This window comes from Platalea leucorodia (assembly GCF_965183815.1).
Source record: "Platalea leucorodia genome assembly, chromosome: 7".
Taxonomy (NCBI): Eukaryota; Metazoa; Chordata; class Aves; order Pelecaniformes; family Threskiornithidae; genus Platalea; species Platalea leucorodia.
In genome coordinates this window covers 61,308,816-61,333,185 of record NC_138829.1, presented here as the reverse complement: position 1 = coordinate 61,333,185, position 24,370 = coordinate 61,308,816, and the positions used below count along the sequence as shown (strand labels likewise).

The 24,370-nt window shown below is 36.0% G+C and overlaps 1 protein-coding gene across 5 annotated transcripts in view; it reads left to right on the top strand.

Annotated features, from left to right (window-relative positions):
• Positions 1-24,370, top strand: part of SBF2 (SET binding factor 2) — a 326,647-nt gene that overhangs the window by 97,080 nt on the left and 205,197 nt on the right. For 3 of the 5 annotated variants that reach the window (XM_082317787.1, XM_082317788.1, XM_082317790.1), the window contains one exon: positions 856-944. In XM_082317787.1, coding sequence (XP_082173913.1) covers positions 856-944 — 89 coding nt within the window. The remainder of the gene's footprint in view (positions 1-855; positions 945-24,370) is intronic. The other 2 variants (XM_082317789.1, XM_082317791.1) reach the window with 1 other exon arrangement.

The window sequence follows — 24,370 nt, the reverse complement described above, 5'->3', positions numbered from 1 at the left end:
CTTTATCTTGTGTGGTGGCTCAGTTCAAAATGGTGCTAGCTTTCAACATTCCTTCAGGATAGTACTGATTAATATAAAAAGTACTTTCACTTTGCCACATTATATTGTGGTGCATCCCAGAGCTAAAATTCAGTACAAAAAAGTTATGATTTTTTCAATATTTACTCCAGGACTTCAGCAGGTGAAGAACAAAATTCATGTTTGTATGTGCATTCCTGTACCATTCAGGATGACAGGGTGCTACAGCTGAATATTTGTGGTGTTTCTGAAGGGCTTCCTATCTATAGCACTGTGGCTTTAAAAAAAAAGGGGGTAAAAAAAAGACAGTTGCTTCAGAGAGGTTACCAGAAATTAGCAGCTTTGTCTACACCTTTCTGTGTAGAAAATCACTGGTGACTTGTCCAAGGAAACCAACTAGAAATATTAGCAAGGAGCTAGTGTGTCCTGGATAAATCATGTGGATTTTTCATCTAGAGATTTCTTTTTGAAGACTGCTTGTTGACGGATATTTGATTTCTTTTTTTAAATATCGCATTATCCATTACATAGTTTTGAATTTACTACTGTTTATAGAGAGAGACTAGAATTACCAGTAATCATCTGTCACTTTGAAAACATGCATGACAGGCTGGATGCAGCTTGCAGCTTCATTTCATGTAGTGACTCCTTGTGTTATTACTGGAGAATATTAAGATTGTATTTATTATATGACTTGCAAGACACATTTGAGGACCCTGTTCTGCCTCTTGTGGCGAAACATTTCCTAATCTTGGGTATATTCTGAAAATATTCTCAAATTTATGGCGATTTAAATTCCACCAGTTTGTCTTTAAGTAATTGAATTTTATCTTCCAGCAGGCCCAACAGAAGGTTTGGGAAAAATAATACAAAGGTTTCCTCAGAAGGACTGGGAAGACACTCCTTTTCCACAGGGAATAGAGCTGGTAAGTTTGCATTACATTTTATAATTTTTAGAATTTCTTTCACATACCATTGGAAGATACATCTGCCTTCATGCAATGATCTGTATTATCTAACCCGACAGGGAATGGATAGAAATTATGTGCGTAGACAGGATAGATAATAGCTTTAAGAATAATAATTTTGGCTAACAGAAGATAATTTATTCTCGTCTGTACCACTAAGTAGATATTCCTAGGATACAGAAAAAGTCTGCTGCAAATTTAGAAACAGTGTATTTAAAATAAATGTTTATTTGTGTCAGTAAGTTTCTCATTGATTATGTTTTTGGAAGCAACCTTCAGATGGCAGATGGCTTTTCATTGTCATGTTCAGATAGATACAAATGTGTATTTGTATATTGTAAATTTAAAAAAGAATTGAAAATAATATTCCAATAAACTGGCTTGATTAAAATGGTCAGTCTTTACCCAGTATTCTGTCCTTGACAGATGGCATAATGGGTGCTTACAAAAACGGTACACTGAACAAGGCTAGTGAACAGTGATCTATTTTTGAATGCCCTCTCTGAGAATTCACTGAGTGCCACTTCTTTCCCTTCCTTGCTCTCATATTGTGAGATGCAATAAAAAGGTATATCTTACTCATCCGGATCAGGGATTCATTAAACATATGGCTCTAAAAATCCTGCAGAGAAATGAAATACTGTGGTCATACTCTGCAAATTAGGTTTCTGAGAAGTCAGAGTGAAACTCTTACTGCCGTGAACTTAGGAACTTCTGGGACAGGATGAGCTAGAAAAGGAGATGGCTCTAGGAAATGTTGCAATAGAAGTCTTTGTACTGTGGGACAAAATCAGCTGCAGAGGACAAAGACACTGACTCTTCACTGAATTTATTACACAAATACAGCAAAGCTTTTACCAGTATGATACCTTTCAACCAGTGCTCAGCTCACTTGCTGAGTCATAACATGCTGCTGGCCATGTGTTGTCTTCTCCAGTGAAAGAGAGGGGAGGGGATCTTGGTGTTTACTGCTTGCTGTCTGGTGTAGCAGAGTTTTAAGGTATTCGCTGTGTGCTGGTGTACGCGACTGGTTGCTCGTTTTCTTCAACAGTGTGGTTTTCATTTCTTCATAGTCAAGCATAAGCCTTATGTTGTGGGGGATGTCATACGTTAATGACTGGTGTAAGCATTATTTCGGATACACGTGATGGATAGTTACAGTGTTTGTGGTACACTTGCATAATACTAAATTTGGCAATGTAGTGCTGTGCTGAAACAATGGAAGCTCCTGCTTTCTCTGAAGTGTTTCTGCTACTGTTACAACATTACACCGCTCTGTATAGCAATTGCTGTTTGCTCTAGCCAGTAATTCTCTACTTAATACATGCCTAGCCAGCATGTGCTCGATGACTGCTGACCAAGTTCAGATAAGTGGCTTTTTTATATAGTACACACAGTTGTAGTTCATTAGAAGAGAAATAAACTTTTGATGCCAAGGCTTAGGGGTGTTTTCTTTCTTTAACCACTCTCTTGGGGTTGAATTAGGTGTTTTGATCTTGCCTTAAACAACTGGAAGAGTTTGAGTCATACTAAGATTTATTTGTCATATAAATATTCCTTACCTATTTCAAAGAAAGTAATGTGTCTGACTTCCAGTGATGTTTTGAAATAAATGAGCACAGCTTCTCTTAAAGCAGTGAAGCTTCTTAAGTGATGTATTGGTACCCAAATGTTATTTCCCATTTAAGGTTAACTGTAACATGTTAGCACTAACGAGAAATACCTTTCTAAAGGAAGACTTTTATTTTTCTTGATTGAACAAAACATTATTTTTGTATCAGTTCTCAAATGATTCATTACGCAAAGCCATTAAGACTTTAAACTTCCCAAGTAAAGTGAAATTTGACAACTTAAAAGTTAAGGACATTTATTCAGCCAGTTGGCAAAATTAATCAAATTTTGATTTGCTTTCCAAATGTGGTAATAAAATTCTAGTTAATTAAGGTCGAGGAGTTAGAGATATTGGAAAGATCAAGTACTAAAGTAAATCACTTATGAAAGTCAGATTTTGGCAGGATGTTTTTTTCAAGGTTTTGGATGAGTGTAACATGAATCAACATTAATTCATGGAAAGGAAAGAAGAAAAGCTATTTTACTGTTTTCTGTTTGTCACCTTAAAGGCAGCTTTAATATCATTAAGAAGGTAACAGGCAAACCGGGGGGGGGGAAGGTAAGAATTGAATAGTTGACATAAATGTATACGAGAATGAAGGTACACATTTTTATGAATAGCACTTAGTTCTATGAGTAATTTGAGTTAAAATCCTCTTAAGTGTACTTCCTCTCCTTTCAGTGAAGGATCTTTATGGAATTACATGGTTTCTCTGAAGTGGAAAAAAAGCAATGGTTTGTATATGAAAAAGATGTTAAGCTCTATTCACTGTGTTTTCATGAAGGAAAAAAATGCCAAAGCTGTTCATGGCTAACGATAGGACTGAAGGGAGATCTGATTTTTGAGTCTTGGCTTCTGCCAAAGTTAGTTCTTCTGCCATGAACCATGGAGACCTTAAACTGATTATTGGTGAAGATCTCACCGTCCCCCCTTGCCCCCTTTTATAAAGCAAATTATTTCCCCGTGAATTTGGACATTTGGATGTCCGAGTTTTTTTGCCAAATAATACCAGTTGAATCAGGTAATTCACCTTGGCAGCTGATGGGTGACATGATTTAATAGTTGCTTCCCATTCGTGTTGTTAATAGCATCTTATGAAACAAGGTGCGGGGGGAAATAGTGGAAAAGACCTATGCCCACCCCTGAAGTTTTAATACTTTAAGATGAAAAATGCCTGTTTGGACCCCTTGTGATCTCCATAGCTTGTAGAGATGCCTTTAGTCCAAGCTCCAGCCAAAAAGTTATGGACGAAATCCTTTGAGACTTTTGTGAAGGGCTGTTCTCTTTCCCCACCCTGCATGCCCCCTACCTTTCTGGGCTTGAATTCATGTGGTCAGATTTCTGAGACATAAATTAAGACAAAGTGGAAAGCAGAGTTGTGCAGGTAATTTTTAAGTTAAATAATAAAAACACTGCAAATATTATTTTTCATTTTGTCGAGTCCAGTTTTGGAAAATGGGCTAGCATGGGAAGATCTGTGCCTAATGGACCTGCCCTTGGCTGAGTGAAAAAGGATAGTTTTGAGAACATCTTATCTAGGAAAGATGATGACCCTGTTTCAACTTTTACTTTTAGCCTTGACTATATTTGTAGTTTTGTTAATTTGAAACAAATATGTAGAGAATTGGGTCATTATAAAATGTAATTGCAGTTTGAACTTTACTGAAGAGTATTTGGTGTGTGTATATATATTCTGTATTAAAGGATTAAGAGTTACTTAAACTGTTTCTATTTTTATGTGTGTAGCATGTTAGCTATGTTCTGGTCTTGTTTAACAAACACGTAAGTTATGGAATAAACACGTTGTCCAAAATTCAACAGAAATACTTAATGATTTTTTTATTGAAATCACATGTTTTAATTTGCCTTGTTAAATAAATTGTGTGCCTTTTGGTTGTCAGTGGTAAGTGAGCAAAGCCGTGAGTTTCTGTTGAGGGAAAGATACTGTCAGTAGGTCTCGGTCAGTGTATCTTTGTAGAGCTTCTACTTGTCTACATCTCATCAAATTACGTAAAGAGATTTTTCTTAATCTTACACTCTTTGCATTTGCCATTTCTCTAATGGGTTCACAGCTTTTAACTTTGTTCTGTTTATAACTGAATATAGAAACTTTGATAATTGAGCCACCTGCAAATTGCTGTGAAACATACCTGAAGATTTTTGTAATGGATTATTGACCATTACAGTAGCTAGTAAAGGCCCTAATACTTTTCTACCATTTGTCGAATTGTGATATAACTGAGAATAAGGTATGATATTTGTTACTATTATATGTCATACATATTGACTGTTACTTCAAAAGCAGTAAGATGCTGCTGTTTGATTTGCTAGAACCTTTTGTGGGCTTTCCAAGAGGAATATGGGACACATTTTTTATAATTTCAGCTTAGAATCTGAGCATCTTCAGTTTACTGACAAAGAGCAGTCGATCTGCAGTTTACTGACAAATACAAGTCAGAGTCAGTTTTCTCAAGTTTCATGGAAGTAAGCTGACTTTGAGGAGTAAGGAGACATTTATACTCGTTCTTAATAAAGTATTTGGCTCAGAAAAGCATTTAAGTCATTGGTTTCCAAAAGAATGCTGTTAGTTGCCCCCTATAATATTTTAAATGAACATGTTTGGGTATCCTTCTCCATTGTCTGTTTCGGAGAAGTTATTTCAGCTTCACACAGGTAGAGCTTAAGTTTAAAAATAACCCTCTAAAATCAGCTGAGACATATAGAGCAGTTTAAAATTAGGATAATCAAGCTTCTTGTTCTTGCTTGTAGAAAGAATCCTTGAGAGAGTATGTTGGTTCAATGAGTTGGCTTTATATTTCTGCATATTTTTCTTATTTATAATCCAGTTTTAATTCTGCTATACACCTTTCTAGACATCATAATTAGTTACACATCAAAGGAGGAAGCATTGGTATGTAATGTTACACTGTATACTCATTTTTGTCCCAGGGCTAAATTAGCTAAACTAAATGTCATCTGCATTACTCAGTGTTGGGAGGCTAATGTTAATTAGACCAATGAAAGTCATACCTAGAAATAGATACGTTGTCTTAGTTTAAACTAGATATAATGTGTTTGTGCAGTTTGTGAGTAGCAGGGAAGAAAATTTCCCGCTGTAACCAGTGATGGTGGTGGTAGTAGTAGTAGTGTCATGAATTAGTAATTTTCATTTCAAGTATGTGCAGGTATAGAAATGAACATACGTTTCTAGACAAGCTAATCACCTATTCAAATAATTACTTAAATTATAAAATGTAATTGTAAATTGTAAAAATTGTTATTTAATACAATCCTTTGAAGACAGCTTACCTGTATTATGATACCGAGAGAAATGCTTCTAAAGAAAGACTGTACGTGTCCCTTTGAGATCTGGTGGGATGGCTGCTTCCTCCTAGAGGAGGAGGAGCTGGTGTTGTTGGAATGAGCATATTACTCCTTTGTGTAGAGCTTTATCTTTGTTGTAGATCTTAGCATTTCTGCACCTTTGAGCAGCTTCAGATATGAACTCTTAAATAAACATGAAGTATGTCTTTTAAGAAACACTGGATTCAACTTTCAAATTCCAGCTAACCTGAGACCTAAGATATGAAAAAAAAAAAAAATATTAAATGAGAGTAAGAAATGGTATTTATGTATTTTCAAAGTATATCTGTGTTTCGACCAACCTAGTAGGTCTCAGTCTTTTGACAAAACCCAAGTTCATAGTCCTGTACAGATTTCCACTTCATGATGACATACATAACTTACGAGTGACAGCTATACCTCTGAGATCTTACATGAATATACACTGCTGTTGGAGCTTCACAATGGGGCTGGGGAGAAGCAAGCTATTAACACCCCACACACCACACCGCGCGCACACCCACCCACCCACCCACCCATCTTCCCCCCGCCCCCCCCCCCCCCACTAATTTGTCTTCAGAATGGCATTGAAAAACAGAATTTCTGTCAGTCAGTTGAAGACATTTTAAGGTAAGCCAGATTTTAAAGTAGTGAACTCCTAAACTTTTGGAGATTCCCAATGCAGAGTCTCTGAAAATCGTCACAGGTGCTGTCAAAAGTAATACTTTTAACATTCAAGGGCTAATCGCTTAGTGTTGTTGTGTGGGTTTTTTTGTGTGTGGGTTTTGTTTTTTTTTTTTTTTTTTTTTACCACTTTCGTATAAGGCATCTTTTCTAGGAAAAAAAAAAATCTGATACTTAACATTTTATTACTTATTTTAAATAAGACATAAGAGACAAACTGGGTTGCAGATTAGCCAGTTAAGACCTGAAGTGATTAAAGTTTTAAGGGAGTTAATCTTTAAATGCTTCAGTCTTAGCTAGCTGATCTGTAAGCCAATTTTTCTGCAACATTAATGCTTTTAAGGACTTGAATAAAGGGTTGTCTACAGCATCCATTTAATCTTCAGTGCACTTGGTCAGCTGCAGAGATTTTGGTTTTGTGAGGGTTTTTTCCCTCTTTCCCCTCAAACTTTTTTTACCTTTTTAAGAGTCATTACATATGTAATTATTTAATGAGCAACGGCATGACAGAGCTCAGTGTAGCACTTACAAATGCATTGTGTTCTTTCAGTCTCATTATGTTGCAGTACAGGTGCTTTCAGCAGTTAGTAGAAAACAAATGATAGCAAAAGTGTGGCTAACTTTTTATCGGAATTATATTATGGGCTCAGTTTATATTCCTTTAACTTGTCTATATTAGCCTCCAGTGGAAATCTTAGACTGCTGTAAATGTGGTGTATTTTACAGTAATGTCTCTGCTGTGCTGTAAAATAGTTATATTCTGGTTTTAGAATCCCACTGCTTTTACTGAGTGGATTTTAGCTCCTGGATTTTGTAGACTAGTGGGGTAAAATAACTTGATATTGAAATCTAAGGACTTGCAAGTAGTTCTTGCAGAGCAAAGCTTGGTCTTACTTGACCAAATACTGTGAAAGTGTGCAATTAATATTTTTTATCAATTGTTGTTGTTGTTTTCAATTGGGAGAAAAAAGAAAAGAAGAAAAGTGGAACACTTTATAATACAGTCAACATTTTTAGTAAAAATGGTAAAATATTGAAGTGACACCTGTTTGGAATTTCAACTCTGTAATCTTTCCATGGAGATTATTAAAAATAGTGTGTATTGAAGAGTAACCTTTTTTTATAACTGACATGGTGTTTTAAGATACCTCCTCCCCACCAAGATATTTTAAATTAAATTCTTTTCAAATCTTCTGGAGGAGAAAACCATTTTTATAAGCTTTCTTAAGAAGTGCATGGTTTTAGAATAATAGAATCATAGATTTGGGTTGGTTTTCTTCATTCTTGGTATCTGTCATCTTCACAAATAATATGTGGCTGCACAAGATGGTCTTTTCCACCTAAGCTTTGTGTGTAATTCAGTATCTCTATTATCTCTCCATAAGTTTTCCTCACCTTCTTTAAAAAATAGAGGAAAGACTGCAACACAGACATTTCTATAAGTCTCTGCTTCTGGGGTTTTTGCATAACAGCCAAGCAGAGGAGATTTTGAGACCCACGGTTATGTGGTGGTGTAACATTTACAAAACTCTGAGTATCTTGGTATTTTCAGCTTATAACTAATAGACTTGTCTGTGAGAAGTCTCCTGGAGGCCCTGCTTTTCCTGAATGTCCTGAAATTTTGATTGTTAAATATTTTTTTATGTTCCTTGTTTAAAAAAAAAAGCTCCATATGTAATGATGGAGATAATGGACGTACACACTGAATGTAGTGATGCAAATGTGATTATGTGTCATTTAAATAGAGTTACCATGATGGAACCATATCAGTATCATTATTCTTCCTCTCTGAGTTCCCGCTCTTGCGGGTGTTTGAGAATGATCTGTAGTTCTTCCCCTCAACAGTCCTGTCTGCCGATGTCCAGCCTGTCTAGGATTGTGTTCTTGCACAGATGTGGCATTTTCTCTCCCCCCGTGCTTCTCCAAGATTTGAGAGTCTACAGGATTATGGAGCGTTCTTTGTGCTCTTCAGTTTCACAGAGTACAAGAGTAGACTGTATAATACCCTTGGAATAAATGGTTTTGTGGCTAGTATGTTTCAGTAAGAATTTTTTTCCCTATCAGTTTATCCTATTATCTGTTTGTACTCAGTGTGAACACATAAACATTTATGAATATTTTTCATGCTTATTTAGAGGAACTAAGAAATGGTCAAGACTAAAGAGGGAGAACAACACAAAACTCACACAGTATGAAAATGGGCTATATCTCCAGAAACCAAAAGTGAAGAGCAGAAATCGTATTATATTTCATTTTTTGAGAGGAAAAGTATGGGCAAATTTCTATTCTTACTTTATTTTTAAATTATTTTCAGCTTTATTTTCCCTCAATGCTTTGTAGAATAGCCTGGTTATGGATGTGCTTTGTCTTTTTCCAAAAATGTTTCTTTAAGGTCATGTATTGCATTCATCCAAGTTAAATAAAGTGCTGTATCTGTTTTTGAATAGCTGAACATGTTCTTAACATCAGAAGAGGTTCTTTGCTCTGAGTGACCTATTCCACTTTGGACTAATCATAATTGAAAATTATTTCAGAATAATTCTATATGAAGAAAAATCATGTAAGTTTGGAATGCAAGCAACAAAAGAGAAACTTGTCCGGAAAGACACAAACAGTGTACGCTTTTAAGTCAGTTAAAAGTACTGTAAGTGCTGTACCTTCTGAGCTTACAGCACTGTTTTGATGTTGTCCCAAATACACAGAAATGAATAGAGATGTATTTATGTGCACTGTAGCATCCAGATCTGTTAATAGACAAAACTACTATTTTCCAATTGTTTCTTTTGCCATATGCAGTTGACTGTCCTTGTCTAAGTTAGTAGTATGCAGGTGTCAGCATTTCCCCATCCTTCGTCTTGGCAAACAAGTGTTGTGCATCTTGAGCTGTGTGAATCAAGGAAGTTTAGCTTTTGTAAAAAGGTAAACACTATTTTGAGATGGCCAGAGGGTAGACATGAGAAGACTTCAGATAAATAAAAGGAAGAGAATCAACTGTTCTCCTTGTGCTTTGAGAATGAGTTATGGTGAATGGATACTAGCAAAGAAGATTTGGTGTAAACAGTAGGAAACACTTAAATAGACGGAGCTCACACTGCCTAGAATGGAATTTTTGAGCAGTATTATTTGTTTTTAATGTTAGACAGATACATATGAGGAATGACTTGTGTGAGGCTAATAGTAAGGCATGAAAAGGGGAATAGCTTGGATATTCTCCTGAGGTTCTTTTTGGATTTGTTAACCTGAAAAGCTAAGGCTTTGGCTCTCTATCTGCCTGCTTGTTTGCTCCTCTGCAGAGAGAGACGATAGTAAGTCATTGGGAAGATACCAAACTGAGACATCAGAACGGTGATGAGTGAAGAAATCTGTGTGGATTACAATGAGAGATGAGATCTGGTCTTTAGGTATGATTGTCAGGTGTTTGTCCTTGCTGTTAACTACAGCAGGCTTTTTCTTAACAGCGCGCTCTGTCCCGTTGGATCAGTTTCCTGTCACTACCGGAGGGGAAGAGTGAAAATGAAACTTGGCCAAATGTTACAATCCAGTAAGGCACTGAAGTGAGGTACCTCAGAACCGCTTACCAATTTGTTGTTTAAAATCCCCGTGTCTTGTTTCAGCTCGTTATTACACATGAGTATTTGTCACCTTTCTGTAAGGAATTGGAACTTTTTTATGCTTGAAGTGCTGTAATTTAGGCAATTTTTTTGACTGAAGTTTCTGGGGGGTTTGTTTGTTTGTTTGTTTTGGTGTTTCTGTGTGTTTGTGCAGGGAGCTGAGAATTTGTGTGGTTTTGGAGAGAGCCAGAAAGCAAGACTGTTGTCTATTGTATTTATAACTATATATCCAGTTGTCACAAAGCTATCCTTGCTAGGGTTGTGTGAAGGAGCAGAAAGGCAGATAATGTGCATCTAATCAAATACAGGCTATTGGGCTGAATACAAGATTGTGAAATTTGAACTGGGTCATTGAATGTGTTCTGGGAATCCAGAAATAATTTATCTGTGAAGTCGATTCCTATGACTATAAATCAGGTTGGAATGTTTTCTAATAGTTCAAGAAAACAGACTAGTGGAAAATAAAGGCTATTTTACATTTTTCTGAACAAATTTGTTAATGGGTTGTGTTTTGTTAAAGCTGATACATTTTGTGCTAAGAATTTCTCATCAGTAGTACTTGTAAATCATGATATTTGCCCAAACCCCCAACTTGACCAACTTTTTAACTTGTACTCTTTATATAATTTTTGTTATATTTGATGCAGGTTTCTCCTACTGGCTTAAATCATTTCAGCGGTTTTAAAGCTTGACTTCTTAAACTTGAAAATTTTTGTGATGCCTTTATGCAGTATAAGTGCTTATTTACAATACGTTATAAAAAGTGTATCCTAGTTGTGTTCATTTAAAAACAAACAAACAAACAAACAAAACCAATAATAAATTTTCAGATGACCCTTCACAATTTTGCATATTCTGTGTGCCGCAGCTCATTGCATCAGCCCTTGTATTACCCAGTTAGAAGCCAAACAGAAACACTGGTGCAGAGACTTTTTGCTGTTTCCAGTTCATGTAACTCCTGGTTTTCCTTTCTGGACTCCGTACAGGGCAGAGCAGCTGGGTGCTCTAACAATACACCTGGCACAAACACCGATGCAGGCGTGGGGAGAAAGCGGCTGATTTCAGTGATTCAGTGGCTGACTGGGGCTGTGCCATGCGGAGTCCTGGGGAAAGGACTTGGAGGCTTATTTCCAATTTTTTTCAAAAGCAGCACGTTAGCCTCAAGCACCATCACTAGCTTAAGTGTCAAAAGGAGTTGAATTTATAAATCCTGAGGTTGGGATGTTGGTTTGTTTGTTTATAAAGCAAAGACTACTTAATATTGTTCCAGTAGGGCATGTTGATGCCATCTTTTGACTAATTGCATGGAACTGGCAAAACCACTTTCAGATCTTTCACTTTTTATTGTATGGCCTTTTTAGACTCTTTTGCCTATTTCCTAATAACATATGGCATATTGTTTTCTTTTATACAAAACCTGGTATTTGTAGATGGAAAAAGGAAAAGTTTATGAATGAACTTTCAGGTTAGAAGATAGAAAAGGGAGCTAGGCTATTTAGATGGCCCTCTTCCTCCTGTATTATTCTTTAATAATATGCTCTTTAATAATTTCTGATACGGTTATGATGCCCTGGTTTTAGTAAGGATTTGGTAAAGGACTATGAGAATTTTAATGAAGAAACCTCCTTATTTTAAGTAAAAGTCAATAAATAGTAATTTTATGGAGTTTGCTTTTGATCATAGTAAAGTAAAAGAGTAAAGGAATAATGTACACTTATATACAAAATAAAATTTGTATTAAGAGGAAGAAGAAAAATATATATTCAGATCTATTTTTTAAGTGCTTATTTTAGGGCTAGTCACTGATGAAGAATTTTTGTCTTTGTATTGAAATTCTCCTGAGTGGGGATCTGCCGTAAGCATGGATTCTTATAATGAATTCTGAGTATGGAACTACTATCGTGGAACCAATAATTTTGTCAGCTGTTTACCTGGACTTGTCCTAGCAGAAACTTTTCTTCTTTCTCTGTTTTCATTGATCTATGAATGTCAGAAATAAACCACTGAAACCTTTAGAAGTGGCACATTTCTAAGATGAGAGTGTTAATGCTGCAGTCTGATCCATGAAGTGTTGTAACCTTATTTAATGCTGCTAAGAGAAACCTCACTTATGTATGTTTAGTTGCAGTGTCTTCACAGATTTGGAGATAAGGCAATTCAGGCTTTAGTTGTGGTTAATGCTACTTGTATGATGATCCTTTTACAGTTCTGTAGTTCTTTCTCAGCCTGCAACTCATTAAATCTGAGCTGCAGAGTGAACCTAGGCAAAGAGGAAGAACACTGATGCCCAAATCTTCCTTTGAATGGCTTTTGGAACTTACTCTCAAGAGCTTCCCTGACCAGATATCACAAATCTTGCAGGTTTTAATGCAAGTTGAGAAGATAGGACATGTCATCTCTGATCACCTTCTGTACAAGGGCCCATATCCTCACTGTCTTCGTTTTAATATGATTCTTACTGTTACCAGATTTTTTCCATTTCTGCATCTGTCTTTGTTTCTTGTAGCTACTGTGTTTTCCTTGGGGGTAAAGAAGAAGTGGGTAGACTGAAATGTCACCTGTGCTCTGCATGTTTCCCTGACATAAAAATATTGCAGTACCTGTCTCAATTTTGTGTGACTTCAAGGAAAAAAAGAAAAAAAAAAAAAAGAAAAAAGAAGAAAAGAAAAACAAACAAACAAAAAAACCACAACAAAAAAAACCAAACCAAAACAAAAAAAAAAAAAAACCAAAACCAAACCAAAACCCCAAACACCACCACCACCCCCATATTAAAAGCATAAACTTGATCATTATGTCATGGTCCTGAGGTGAATTCTTTTTTCCCTCCCCATCTGTTTGGATTTATGTGTCTAACTAAGGTACTACTGATGTTTTTGAAGAAACTTTCCCATCCAGATTTTGTCATATAGGTATCCCCAAGCTACTTGCTCATCTTTTCCTTGCACTGGCTGGTTCCTTAACCTTCACGAGAAACTATCTTTTATTTATGTCAACAAAAGAAGATATGAAAAACAGATCACACTCAGATACTGAACAGGTTTTCGGTTATCCTCAAGTGAAAAATGTCTTTGTTCTTTTTTGTTGAAAATATGTATATTCTGACTTGAATCTCTGCCAAGTTACTTGAACTAAAGCAATCAGTATATAAATAAAATGAGGAATAAAGCAATTTTAATGTAATAACATGTAATAACACCCCCCACCCCCAAATAAAATGATCTGCTCTTTTACTGAGCTGCTAATATTCCTGTTGTCATTCTGCAGTAAATTGTGGGGAATTTAATATAAGAACTGGCTTTAACTTTCTGGGTTTTTTTTCCTCTTTGTCTCCATGTCTTCAGAACTTAAAGTTTTAGCCCTTTACCTAGGTAAAGGCAGTTAAACCCAAATCCATTCTAGTTTGTCTCTAAAACAAACTGGTGGGACAAGGTCGGGTTATGTAATTACTTCGTGTAGATTGACACAGTATATTACACTGGATTGTAATCAAGCAAATACGCTTTAAAAGTGCCCAATGCAATTATGATTTTGGTCCTTTATCTTAGGCTTACCTGTGAGCTAAGAGTGCAGGAAATATTCTTTTATTCTAAAAAATATAAATAAATTCAAAATTTTGGTCCAAGAGAGAATACCTGCTTTTGTAATTTACTGAAAAATCTATGTTATAATGTAGTATTTAAAAAAACAAGCAATATTGCCCTTCTGTAAATGACATACACAAAATCAACCTCACTTCATTTTTAACTTTATCGTTTCCTTTTCCACATGTGTTATAGCATGTGGACAAGAGAGATGTTCATTAAAATCATGGCTTATAAGCTCAGAATGAAGAATGAATTAGATTTAATACCAAAATAGTGGGATAAGAAGCGGGTACTAAAGTTACAGTGTGCATTCGTGACCTCAATGTTTTTAACATTCTTCGAATACCAGATTTGTCTAGTTCTCGGCATCACCTCATGATTATTCGCTATAACTGCATACCAGAAAAGCTTATTTCACAGTGATTTTCCTTCATTCTGGCCCAGTAATATACTTGTAGAGACTTGTTGGCATTTGCAATTTTCAAGATTTGTTGTTAGACCATTTCTGTATGTTTCATGTCTTGTATATTGAATTTGATCTCCTTCTCCCAAATAACAGAGGAATTGGCAAGACCTCTCAAAACGTGGGTGGAGAGTACATTCTCCCCCCAGTCCCCCCCCAACCCCCCCAATTTAGATATTTTGCTTATATGACCAATGTGTGTTAGCAGCAGCAACTTCTATGTGAGAAGCTTTTCAGTATCCACAGCAAGTTATCATATTTGCACTGAGTAACAAAAATTGCTTGGAAAAATCACTTGCTGGTTTTGGTTATGGCTGAATCATTTATATAAGCATGTTTTCAAAGTTTTCTATTGTGAAATTCAAGATTTGTTTCTTGTACCACTTTGATCAATACTACTACTTAAAAGGATGTGTTTTGGTCATTTCATGTCTGAATGTCTTTCTTGTAAAAGATTAGCAGCATTTCCAACTATGTAGTTGGAAAACTTCAGGAATATTGTAATAAATGAATATCTACAGTTTTCTTTGTTCTTGGGTAATACAATAGTGAAAACTTCACATGAATTGGGAAACTGTTCCCAATTTATATAACCAGAGATATTAAATGAATGGAAATCCATTAAACAACAATCATTTTGTCAAGTTTGATCAAGCTTGAAAGATTGTCGATGTTAGTTTTTTGTAATAGTATGCCTCAGCTGAAGAAAGTAAGTAGCTGAGTTATTTTGAGTATGCCTGAGAAAGTCTTCTGCAATAATAAATTCTGTGGAATCATATGTGATTAATAAATATTTAAATACATTTCAGTTGGGTTTAAGATGAAGGCATGTCAGCATTAAATTTTGTTTATTCTGGCTGCCACAAACATAATTTTGTTTGTATTTTGCATGGCAAAGGCTGAGTAGATAGTATTCAGTTAAGTGTTTGATAATATGTTTTCCATAATGTTTTAGTTTACTTCCAAGGTGAACAATGATATAATTAAGGAAAATATAATCAAATGTCAGATTTTTGAGCTGACTTTGGCTTTAGACGGCAAGTTGTGTAGTGTTGTTGTGGAAGAGTTCAGCTAAAACCACTTAACTCCTCAGTCCCTGAGTTCTGACTGAATTAATAGAAATAACCCAAGTGGGTTGGTTTTATTAAACCATTTCTTGGGTTGTTAAAATGGAAAGGCAGAAGCAGTTTAACCAAAAAAACCTAAGAGCCTATTTAAAGGTTGTAGCTGCACCTTGTCTTTCAAAACTCACCATTAAGCTTGCAAGAACACTTCAAAATTCCAGAAAACAAGAGATCCTTTTCACTGGCTCTCCTTCCTTTTTTTAAACTGTTTTTGTAGGAACTGCGAGTGCATTCATGGACACAAGTATTTTTTAACAGTCTATATATATGTAATTTGGTGATGATGAAAAAAAATTGTTAGAAATGGTTACTAGAGCAAGAATATTAGGTGGCATGTTTTATGTTTTTTTGATGAGACATCTTGAGATTATCAGCCACTAAATAGGCATCTTTTCTAAGTATCCTCATTTAATTTGTTAAATACATAGATGTGATCTATACTGAAGAATTTTAGGGTGTGTAGTATGGGATGATAATGACATACTTCTTGCATTATTAAGGCGTGTCATTATTACAGCATATGCACACCCTCTTATGTCTTATTGCTTAAATATGATAGTGCTTATAAGCTTTCCTTTTAAAGTATTAATTTACTGTGATGAGTTAGGTAACAGCATATTTATGTACATTATTTTACCTATTATGGGTGATACCTTACCTGTGGGTTGCAAAAGCAATACTACAGTGGAAACCTTAATTACATTAGGGATTGAATTTAGTAGTGGTTTCTGAAGTGTGTTCAAAGAAGGAAACTTAATGACTCTTGTCTCTTCAGATTATCAATTTCAAGTGTGGCAGAAAAGAACCTACTTTTTCAGTGTTAGTTTCACAGTATTTTATGTCTTGCACTGAATGAAGTAAGAGTGGAGGGGTCCTAACTGAGTCATCTAGCATTTTGTTTTAATATCGGTTACCCTCTTCTTCAGGTTTTCTTGTTTGGGTGGGTGAGGCTGGCCTCTATGCCAGCACTGATCCAGAGTGAGAGGAGAAAACAAGCTACCTAACTTAAGCTTCAATCTAGAACTGCATAAACAAGATTTGCAAAGTGAACTTACATATTTCAGACCCCAGAAAGAGAGAGACTGCAGATAAGATGTATGCTCTCTACTGGGACAGCTTTAGGATGACTTGCAGTTTAAATTTCACTCTAGTGGTGAAAAGCTGACCCTACAATTTCTGCAAAGTTGTATTCTTGTTAGTCTGTATGTGTTACCTTCTGCTTTCCTATAGTATCTGCTTTACTGCTATGGGAACCATATGGATTTTGGAAGGCTATGTTTTAAACATTCATTTTAGCAGTGTAACAGATAAATAGGCTCAGATCTATTAATTCTGCTACACCTAGAAATGTTATGCTATTGATAGTTGAGCTGCTTTCCAAAGTCGTGCAAGGTTTATGGGAAGATGCTGAAAACCAAGTCTTGGCTTCCTGAGGCTCTTGCAATAATTACATTGAATAGCAATGGAAATATTGATACCCAAGATCAGAATAAAAGTTGATCAAGCTTATTGTCCAGAATCCAACAGGAATCAGTGTTGGGGAAGGAGTGTAAGATATCATGAGTTTGCTTCTTTTGATAAATACACTGGCATATGCTGTTCCAGGCTTAAAAGGCTTCCACAATGATAGGATACATTTGGGCTAATGAGTGTGCTAGTTCCTCAGGAGCTTCTCTCCCATTTCTTTGTCTGAAAGTTTTTAAGCCCATTATTCTTTTGTCCTTCATAATAGTCCATGGCAATGTGTTCTGCAGCTTCACTATGTTTTGTGAAAGACTTCCATATGTTTTATACTTATCTTATATATATTTACTTTATACTTAAAATGATCACGTGATCATTTTATATAATGTTCTCTATTTAATTTTCATGAGGAATAATTATTCTGTATTTATATTATTGATTCTGTTCATAAGTATGTAGATGTCTGTTCTATTCCTGTCCTAGAGCATATTTTGTCCAAGATGGAGAAGCCCCTCTGATACAATCTTTCCCTGTGCAGAAGCTCTTCCAAGCCTCTGGATACTGTTGATTTTCTCTGTGACTTTCAGTTCAAATGTATGTTTTTTGAACTGCAGGGACCAAAATGGCACATCTTACAGTTGGTGTGTACCTCCCAGTTCCTTTCCTAATAATTTTGAGCCTTTGATTTTTTTTCCCCCGTGGTTACTGCACATTAAAGTGAAACACATTTCAGATTCTCTTTCCTGAGTGGTAAAAATGTAGTCTGTTATTGCGTATGCATCTTCAGGAATTTTTTTTTTTTCCCCTCATGTGCTTTAGTTTCTACTTCTCAGTTAGGGATCATGATGCTTTGTTACTCAATTACTTGGTATTGTGAGACCATTTTGTGTACTATCATGAAAGACTTCAGCATTGACTGTTCCAAATAGTTTATCTTCCATAGTTTTGACCAATTCACTGTTGAGCTTTTTTGATACGTTCAGAAATTGTCTGTAGAAAATAAAACAAAAAACCTCGTCAGTCAGCCCCTACTACACAGGCACAGATCTCAGCAGAGATCTCTGTGAATACTGTTTCTAAGCTGCCTCCATTGGGGAAAACTAACCATTTATTCCTACTTTTTAAAATCACTTATTAGTCCAGAAAAGAACTCTTATCCTATACCGTGACGATTTAGTTTAATTGATATTTTTGTGAGAATGTTCTTGCTAAAAGATTTTTGTTTTTAAAAAGTGAACTATATTGTTGTATTGAGTACATCCATTTGCTTTTGTTGAAGAACTGTTACTACATGGATGACTTATGATCTTGCTGTAGAGAAGCCTTTCTGATTCTTTTCCAGTATAGTTTATTTATCTGTAGGGTTACTAGTTCTGTAGTTTGACATTTTCTATGAGTTTGCTACATGCAGAACAAAAATTTTGGATAACTTCAATGCTCTTTAAAAACGGATGAAACGTTTGCCCGTCTTCCAATAACCTGCTATTGTCTCCAGGGATAGAAAGTGAAAACCACAATTTATAGCTTTCTAACTTCATATTTTGTTTACACAGAGATCTTGGAATAACACTGTCTGTTCCTGGTCGTTTGATACTTTCATTTTTGTTTCTGAAATCTTCTGTATCTTCCTTTCCAAAATACAGTATTGTTCTGGAAACTTCCCCAGGCACCTCTCTAGGGACCAATAATGTAAAGAATTCTTACTGGGGTTTTTTGGAACTCTTGACTAGTCATCTTTGAGAGATCATTTTACCTTTTTCCTCATTTTTATCCGTTGTTCTCACCAGTTTTTATAGCTTTCTACTTCTGATGCATTTTGAAACATATTTTAGTAGTCATTTTTATTCCGCCAAATTTCTTGATTAGTTTTATTGGTAGCTTTACATTTAACTTGCTGGAGTTTATGCTTACTTTTACTTGCCTCATCTTGGACAAGACTTTTTTTTCCTGGTGGCTAATTGTACTGTTTTCAATAAATAGTTGTGGAAACCGTGTGATATTAGGAAAATAAGTTTTTCTGAAAATACTTAGAGTATCAGATACCCAAGAATAGGATTCCTTGTGCATCTCTTGAAATGCACTCTGACCTCAACAGACTTCAGACTCATCACCACTTCTTCAGAAACAGTCAAGTCTACGTGAGGTTTGTCACATTGACATCCAACAAACAAATTGCTACAGGTTCTTGCTGGTATCAGGTATATTCCTACTCCCCTGCCTTTAGAGCCTGCTTTTCCTTACAAGCTGGGTTCATTGCTACTGTGAAGGTGTCTTCTATTGAAAGAAGTTTGAGGCAACTAGTGTGTAGGTCCTATCTTAGAATAATGCTTTCCTAATGTGAGACTTCTCTGTACTGAGAAAGAAACAGAGGCTTGAAGTGGAACTGTTCTGTGTGGCCTTGTTGGCCCAGCATGGTCTGACTTGGCCTGCTGCTTTCCCGGCAGAGAAGCAGCTGCATCGCATTCAGAGGAGCAGCGCCTGGGCACAGCTCGCCAAGGGAACTGTGTGGGCCACCTTGTTGTAGCGTGGGATGTGACAGGAGGAGGAGGAGGGAAGACAAAACAGTTTTCTGGATGCTGATCTTTCAGCTCTTATGTACTTACTGACAATTTTTTCTTAACTTTTCGGTTGGTATTTGATGCAGGAACATGTAATAAAAATAATGTTTAGAAGTTGAAAAGAATGAGTTTTAATGAGTTTTACCAAGCAGGGGGTTTGACTCTGAAATTTCCAGCTGAGTTGCCAGGAGTGTGCTTTCACGAAAGCCTGCGGCCAGCCCACTCGTGTTCACTTGGAACAGAGCTCTGGAGCTTGTGGTGCTTGTCACTGCTTGAATTTTCCTCCCTAGGAACGGTTTTGAGATTCCCATACCAAACCTCCTGTTTGTGATTATCTTTCCTCTGTGAAATTAATTTGTGTATGTTTTCACTGAATATTGTATATTTGTACTATGTTTACTTTTTCTTCAGGTTTACTTGAAAATAATGTACCTCTCCTGAAAGTACCTGAGGTGATGAAAATTGGATGAAATTGAAAAAAGCATTTTTCTTGCTCAGATATGTAGTTCAGGTATTTTAGTAAAGATCTCTTCAACAACGAAATATCAAAGATATTTTCATACCAAAGTGTTAAGACTGTACACGGTACTGTAAAACTTCAGTGCTTATCTTAGAACTTGTTCATGCATCCTCTTTGGGACGCAGCTCTGCCTTTTGAGGTGGTTACAGCCTAGTCCACCTGTAGCTCTTTCGTCAGCTCTTTGAACTGCAGGCCAGCCATACTGCCATACGCTTAAGTAAACTGGCAGATGATGTCAGAAAGCTTGCATGTTGATTGGCTTTAGTTTTATTTTTAGCGAGAAATTTATTTTGATTTTATCAGATATTAGTAGGAACCAATACTACAACAGTATGGTTTCCGCTTACTGTAACCTTAGCACTAAGTAATTCCTAGTAAGAAGAGCAATCCAAATCTGGAAGTGTGGATCTAGTTTAAATTACAAAATACTTTAATCTGTATTACTTAGCATTAAGTATTGATATGTGGAATATGTTAAAAGAACTCATAGTTCTTGGTTGGCAGGTTCTAACATATGTCTTTCAGCCAGTAGGATTTTCCTTCTGTTTTAGCTTTAAAAATAAATAAAGAAAGAAAAAGATCCAAACAGTACATTTTTTGCTTTGTATGCACGAATTATTTAATAGAGCCACAATATTGGAAGTGGTCCTTGAGCATTCTGTATGACGTAGGCTACGCAGCGGGGGAGGGAAAACCCCTACAAGAGGCGTATCCAAAACCAATGAAGGAGATGATGTGTGCTTGCATTTTCCTGCAATTGACTGCAGTGTCAGGGGCTGTACGTGTTGAATTTTACTGATCAAGTCCCTTGCTTCCCTCTGTGAGAGTCAGTATTGAAGAGAGCAAACAATTCAGGTCAGTATCCTTCACTAAGGAACCTGAAGAAGATTCCCAGATGCTTGGCTCACTAGGAGGGCGAGCGGGCTAAAGCCATGCTTCTTCAGTCCTGACCGAAGTGGGTAGTACTTAGAGCCTTAGAGCTAGGAAATGTACTAGTCCTCATTTTCAGTTGATTTTACACTTGTGGACTTTACCGTGGTAGGAAGACAAAGACTTTATGTAAAAGCTGTAGCAGTATTGTGGCACTAAAGTACTGACGTGGATGGTTGTTATGGTTGGGATTTTTTGTTTGTTTGTTTTTATGGGAGTTTTGTTTCTTTTTTTAAGATTTCAGGCTCTAATTTCACTGCCACATCCCATGAATTTTGCACAAGACTGCAGTTTACATGAAATGTTTTCTGTTGCAGTAAACGTTATTAATATCCTCATCTAGAAAAGAATTAAAATACTTGAGGTTGTGAACCTAATCCTTGAACACCATGGGTCATAATTGGAGTTAAGTCAATGTGACTGAATGAATGTGTGGATGAATATACGTAAAATAAAAACGTAACAGTTTTTTTTCACATATCCCTTATTTTTTAGAATTTCTGGGTAGTGAAAGAGAGGTGACTTTGAGAGTTTTATTGCATTTTGACTGTGGCTTTTAAAATGCATGTAAATAAGTACATGCATACTTTAGATTGAAACTGGATAAATGCATGGTGTGATGTTTTGTCTTGCATATACTGGCTATCTCAATATGTTGTATTCAATGAATACAATAATGTATTCACTTTTTAGTAATACAGTAGCTAATCTTTTATATTTTTTGTCTTATTTTGAATCAAATTAATCTTGTTCTTAAATTCTGTTTAAGATAAAAATGTGTGTAATACTTTGTTTGGGGCGGGGGGGAAGAAGCTTGCTAAAGGCTGTTAAATATTGATGTACATTTCCACAAGTCTTTGTGAATACTTTCATGTGGATTCATTGGAAATATTTCCAGAATATTTTTCTTAGAATTTTTTTTCCTTTAGTTGGCAGTATTTCCTTCTGAGGGTTTTTTAAGATTTTCCTTTACTAAGAATACTATTTTTATATTACAAAAACAAAAACCTACTGTCTCTGGAAACAATTATTTTAGATGAGACATTAGAATTATGCATAAATATGAACACTTCAAGTTTTTCTTAACTATTAACACTTGATAATTTACATATTTTGAAGAGTAAATTTACTCTTTACTCTTGATATGATAATTTATTCTTTATATCATTATTAATATTAGTTTTGCAGAATATGAATGTAATATTTTATCTTGTTGTGCCTTTTCTTTCTTTGGTGCTGGCATTAAAAGAGTATATTTAGTCAGGTATTTACCATCTAAGGGTATTTTCACTGTCTCATTTCAAGTATCTGACCCTTGGTGCTCCAAACTGTGTCATTGTTGAAGTGAATTGACATTTAAGAACCCTTCTGTTAGAGTAACCAGTAGAAGTTGGTTAGCATCAGTTACATGAAGAAACCACAAGTATCTGGATTCCAGCAGATACTGGAATCTGGTACTAGAAGATACTATCTAGCAGATACTAAATCCAGCAATCACAAAAAAGGCAGAACTCCAGTCCGATTTCCTTGACTTTTTCTCCCTTTACTCTAAAATAGAAGTCAGTTTATTAATTTTTAATGTTGCACAAGAATGTGCTTTAAGTACTTAAAAGAAATATTCATGCTGTAATTTCATTTGAGGATGAGCATTGTAAAATGTACGATTTGTAAGTTCGAGGATTTTTTTTTAACTACTTTTATGTGAGTGATGGTAATATTTAACCACTTGTATTATAACCCTTTTGGTTAAAAGTCCCATTCAGTTTTTTTTGTACTAAGACATGTAACTACTAACTACAACTAAAATTAACAAACCTAAGAAATGCTAACTTGGTTTGATCCACCCCCTGTGCCATTGCAGTCCACCAGTCATGTTCCTTACATGACTCTGCAGTCTGCCTTGTCCATCGGATGCTGGAATGGAGAGAAGCAGTGGCCCTGTGGTCCAGCTGCAGCCTCTTTCCATCCATCACCTGACCTTTCTTTTCTCTTGCCCTATCCTAGTCAGTTTAAAAAATTATGAGAGTGGGGAAATTAAGCAGTTAGGAAACCATAATTACTTCTTGGAGTAATGGTTTGACAATCCCTGCTCAACACTCGGATAAGCAGCCTTTTCTTATATACAGAGGAACAGGTTATCATGAAGGGAAAAGTGAGAGATGCTAAAGAGTTTATATATAGTACAGTGGCCCTTTAACAAAGAAGTCAAAATTCAGTAGATGTGTGAAACAAATAATTGTCTCATCATCAGAGGTCATCTGTTTGTGTCCAAGTAAATGTGTAGTAGTAGAAGGTTTGCTGTTTAACCATCATCATACTTGTTTTGCTTTCAGCTGTCTGCTTGAGAAGATGAAGTGACATCGCTTGATGTACACTATGCTCATCAGTAAAGACAGCTCTCAAATACTCCTGCCCCCATGTTTAAAATGGAAAATTTTAAATAGCTGATCTGTTAAAAAAAAAAAAAAAAAAAAAGCATTGTGTTCACTGCAGGATTTTTTTTTTTTCAGCTATTTGCTGAATCCCTGCAAGTGATTGCTCCTACAGATCAAATTGCAGAGGTGGAGTATTAGATTGTAAAATTGCCTTGAAACTTTCTACTTCATAAGTTTTAATATAATACATAACTGCCCGATCTCCTAGCTGATCAGTTGAGCACATTCCAACAGTACTAATTTTACTGTATCCCATTTCTGAATAATATGTATGCACATACCTCAATTTTTCTTTATTTTATATTTAATCTGGAACTCTATGGTCTTAATCTATAATTATTTGGATGCATTTGTTGAGAAAATGGTCAGAAAGAAAAACTTCTGTAAATTGTCTTTTCTTGTGTTGTCCTAGAAATGTTTACTGTTCATAAGAAAGCCTATTACAAATTTGAAATTTTTAGGACATGAGTTATGGGCGACCTTTATGTTGATATTATGGGTATGAGGCATGCATCCATGAGATCAAGAAGTTGATTTACTCGGGGTGAAAGAAGAGTAGCTCAGCAGTTTATGATCTGGATGCATGGGCAACCAGATGGGTAAAAAACTGGTTGGGTGACTGGGGTCAGTGGATGGTGGTCAGTGGGTGGTGGTCAGTGGATCATATGCTATCTGGCGGCCAGTAAAAATCGGCATACTGTAGGGGTCTATCCTCAGACCTGTCCTAACAACTGCCTGGAGAAAGGTGATGGAATACTTCCTCATAAAGTTAGCAGATGACTCCAAACTGGGGACGTGAGTTGATACACTCAAGGGCGGGGCTGCCATTAGGAGGAACCTGTCTGGACTGGAGGAATGAGCCAATGGAAGTATTATGAAGTTAATCAAGGAAAAATGCAAAGCCTTGTGCTTACGAGGGAAGAACGTTAATCAAGGAAAAATGCAAAGCCTTGTGCTTACGAGGGAAGAACCACCTGTAGTGTTTCAGGTTGGAGACTGACTGGTTGGGGAGCATCTCTGCTGAAAAGGACCTGGGGATCTTGCTAGACAGCAA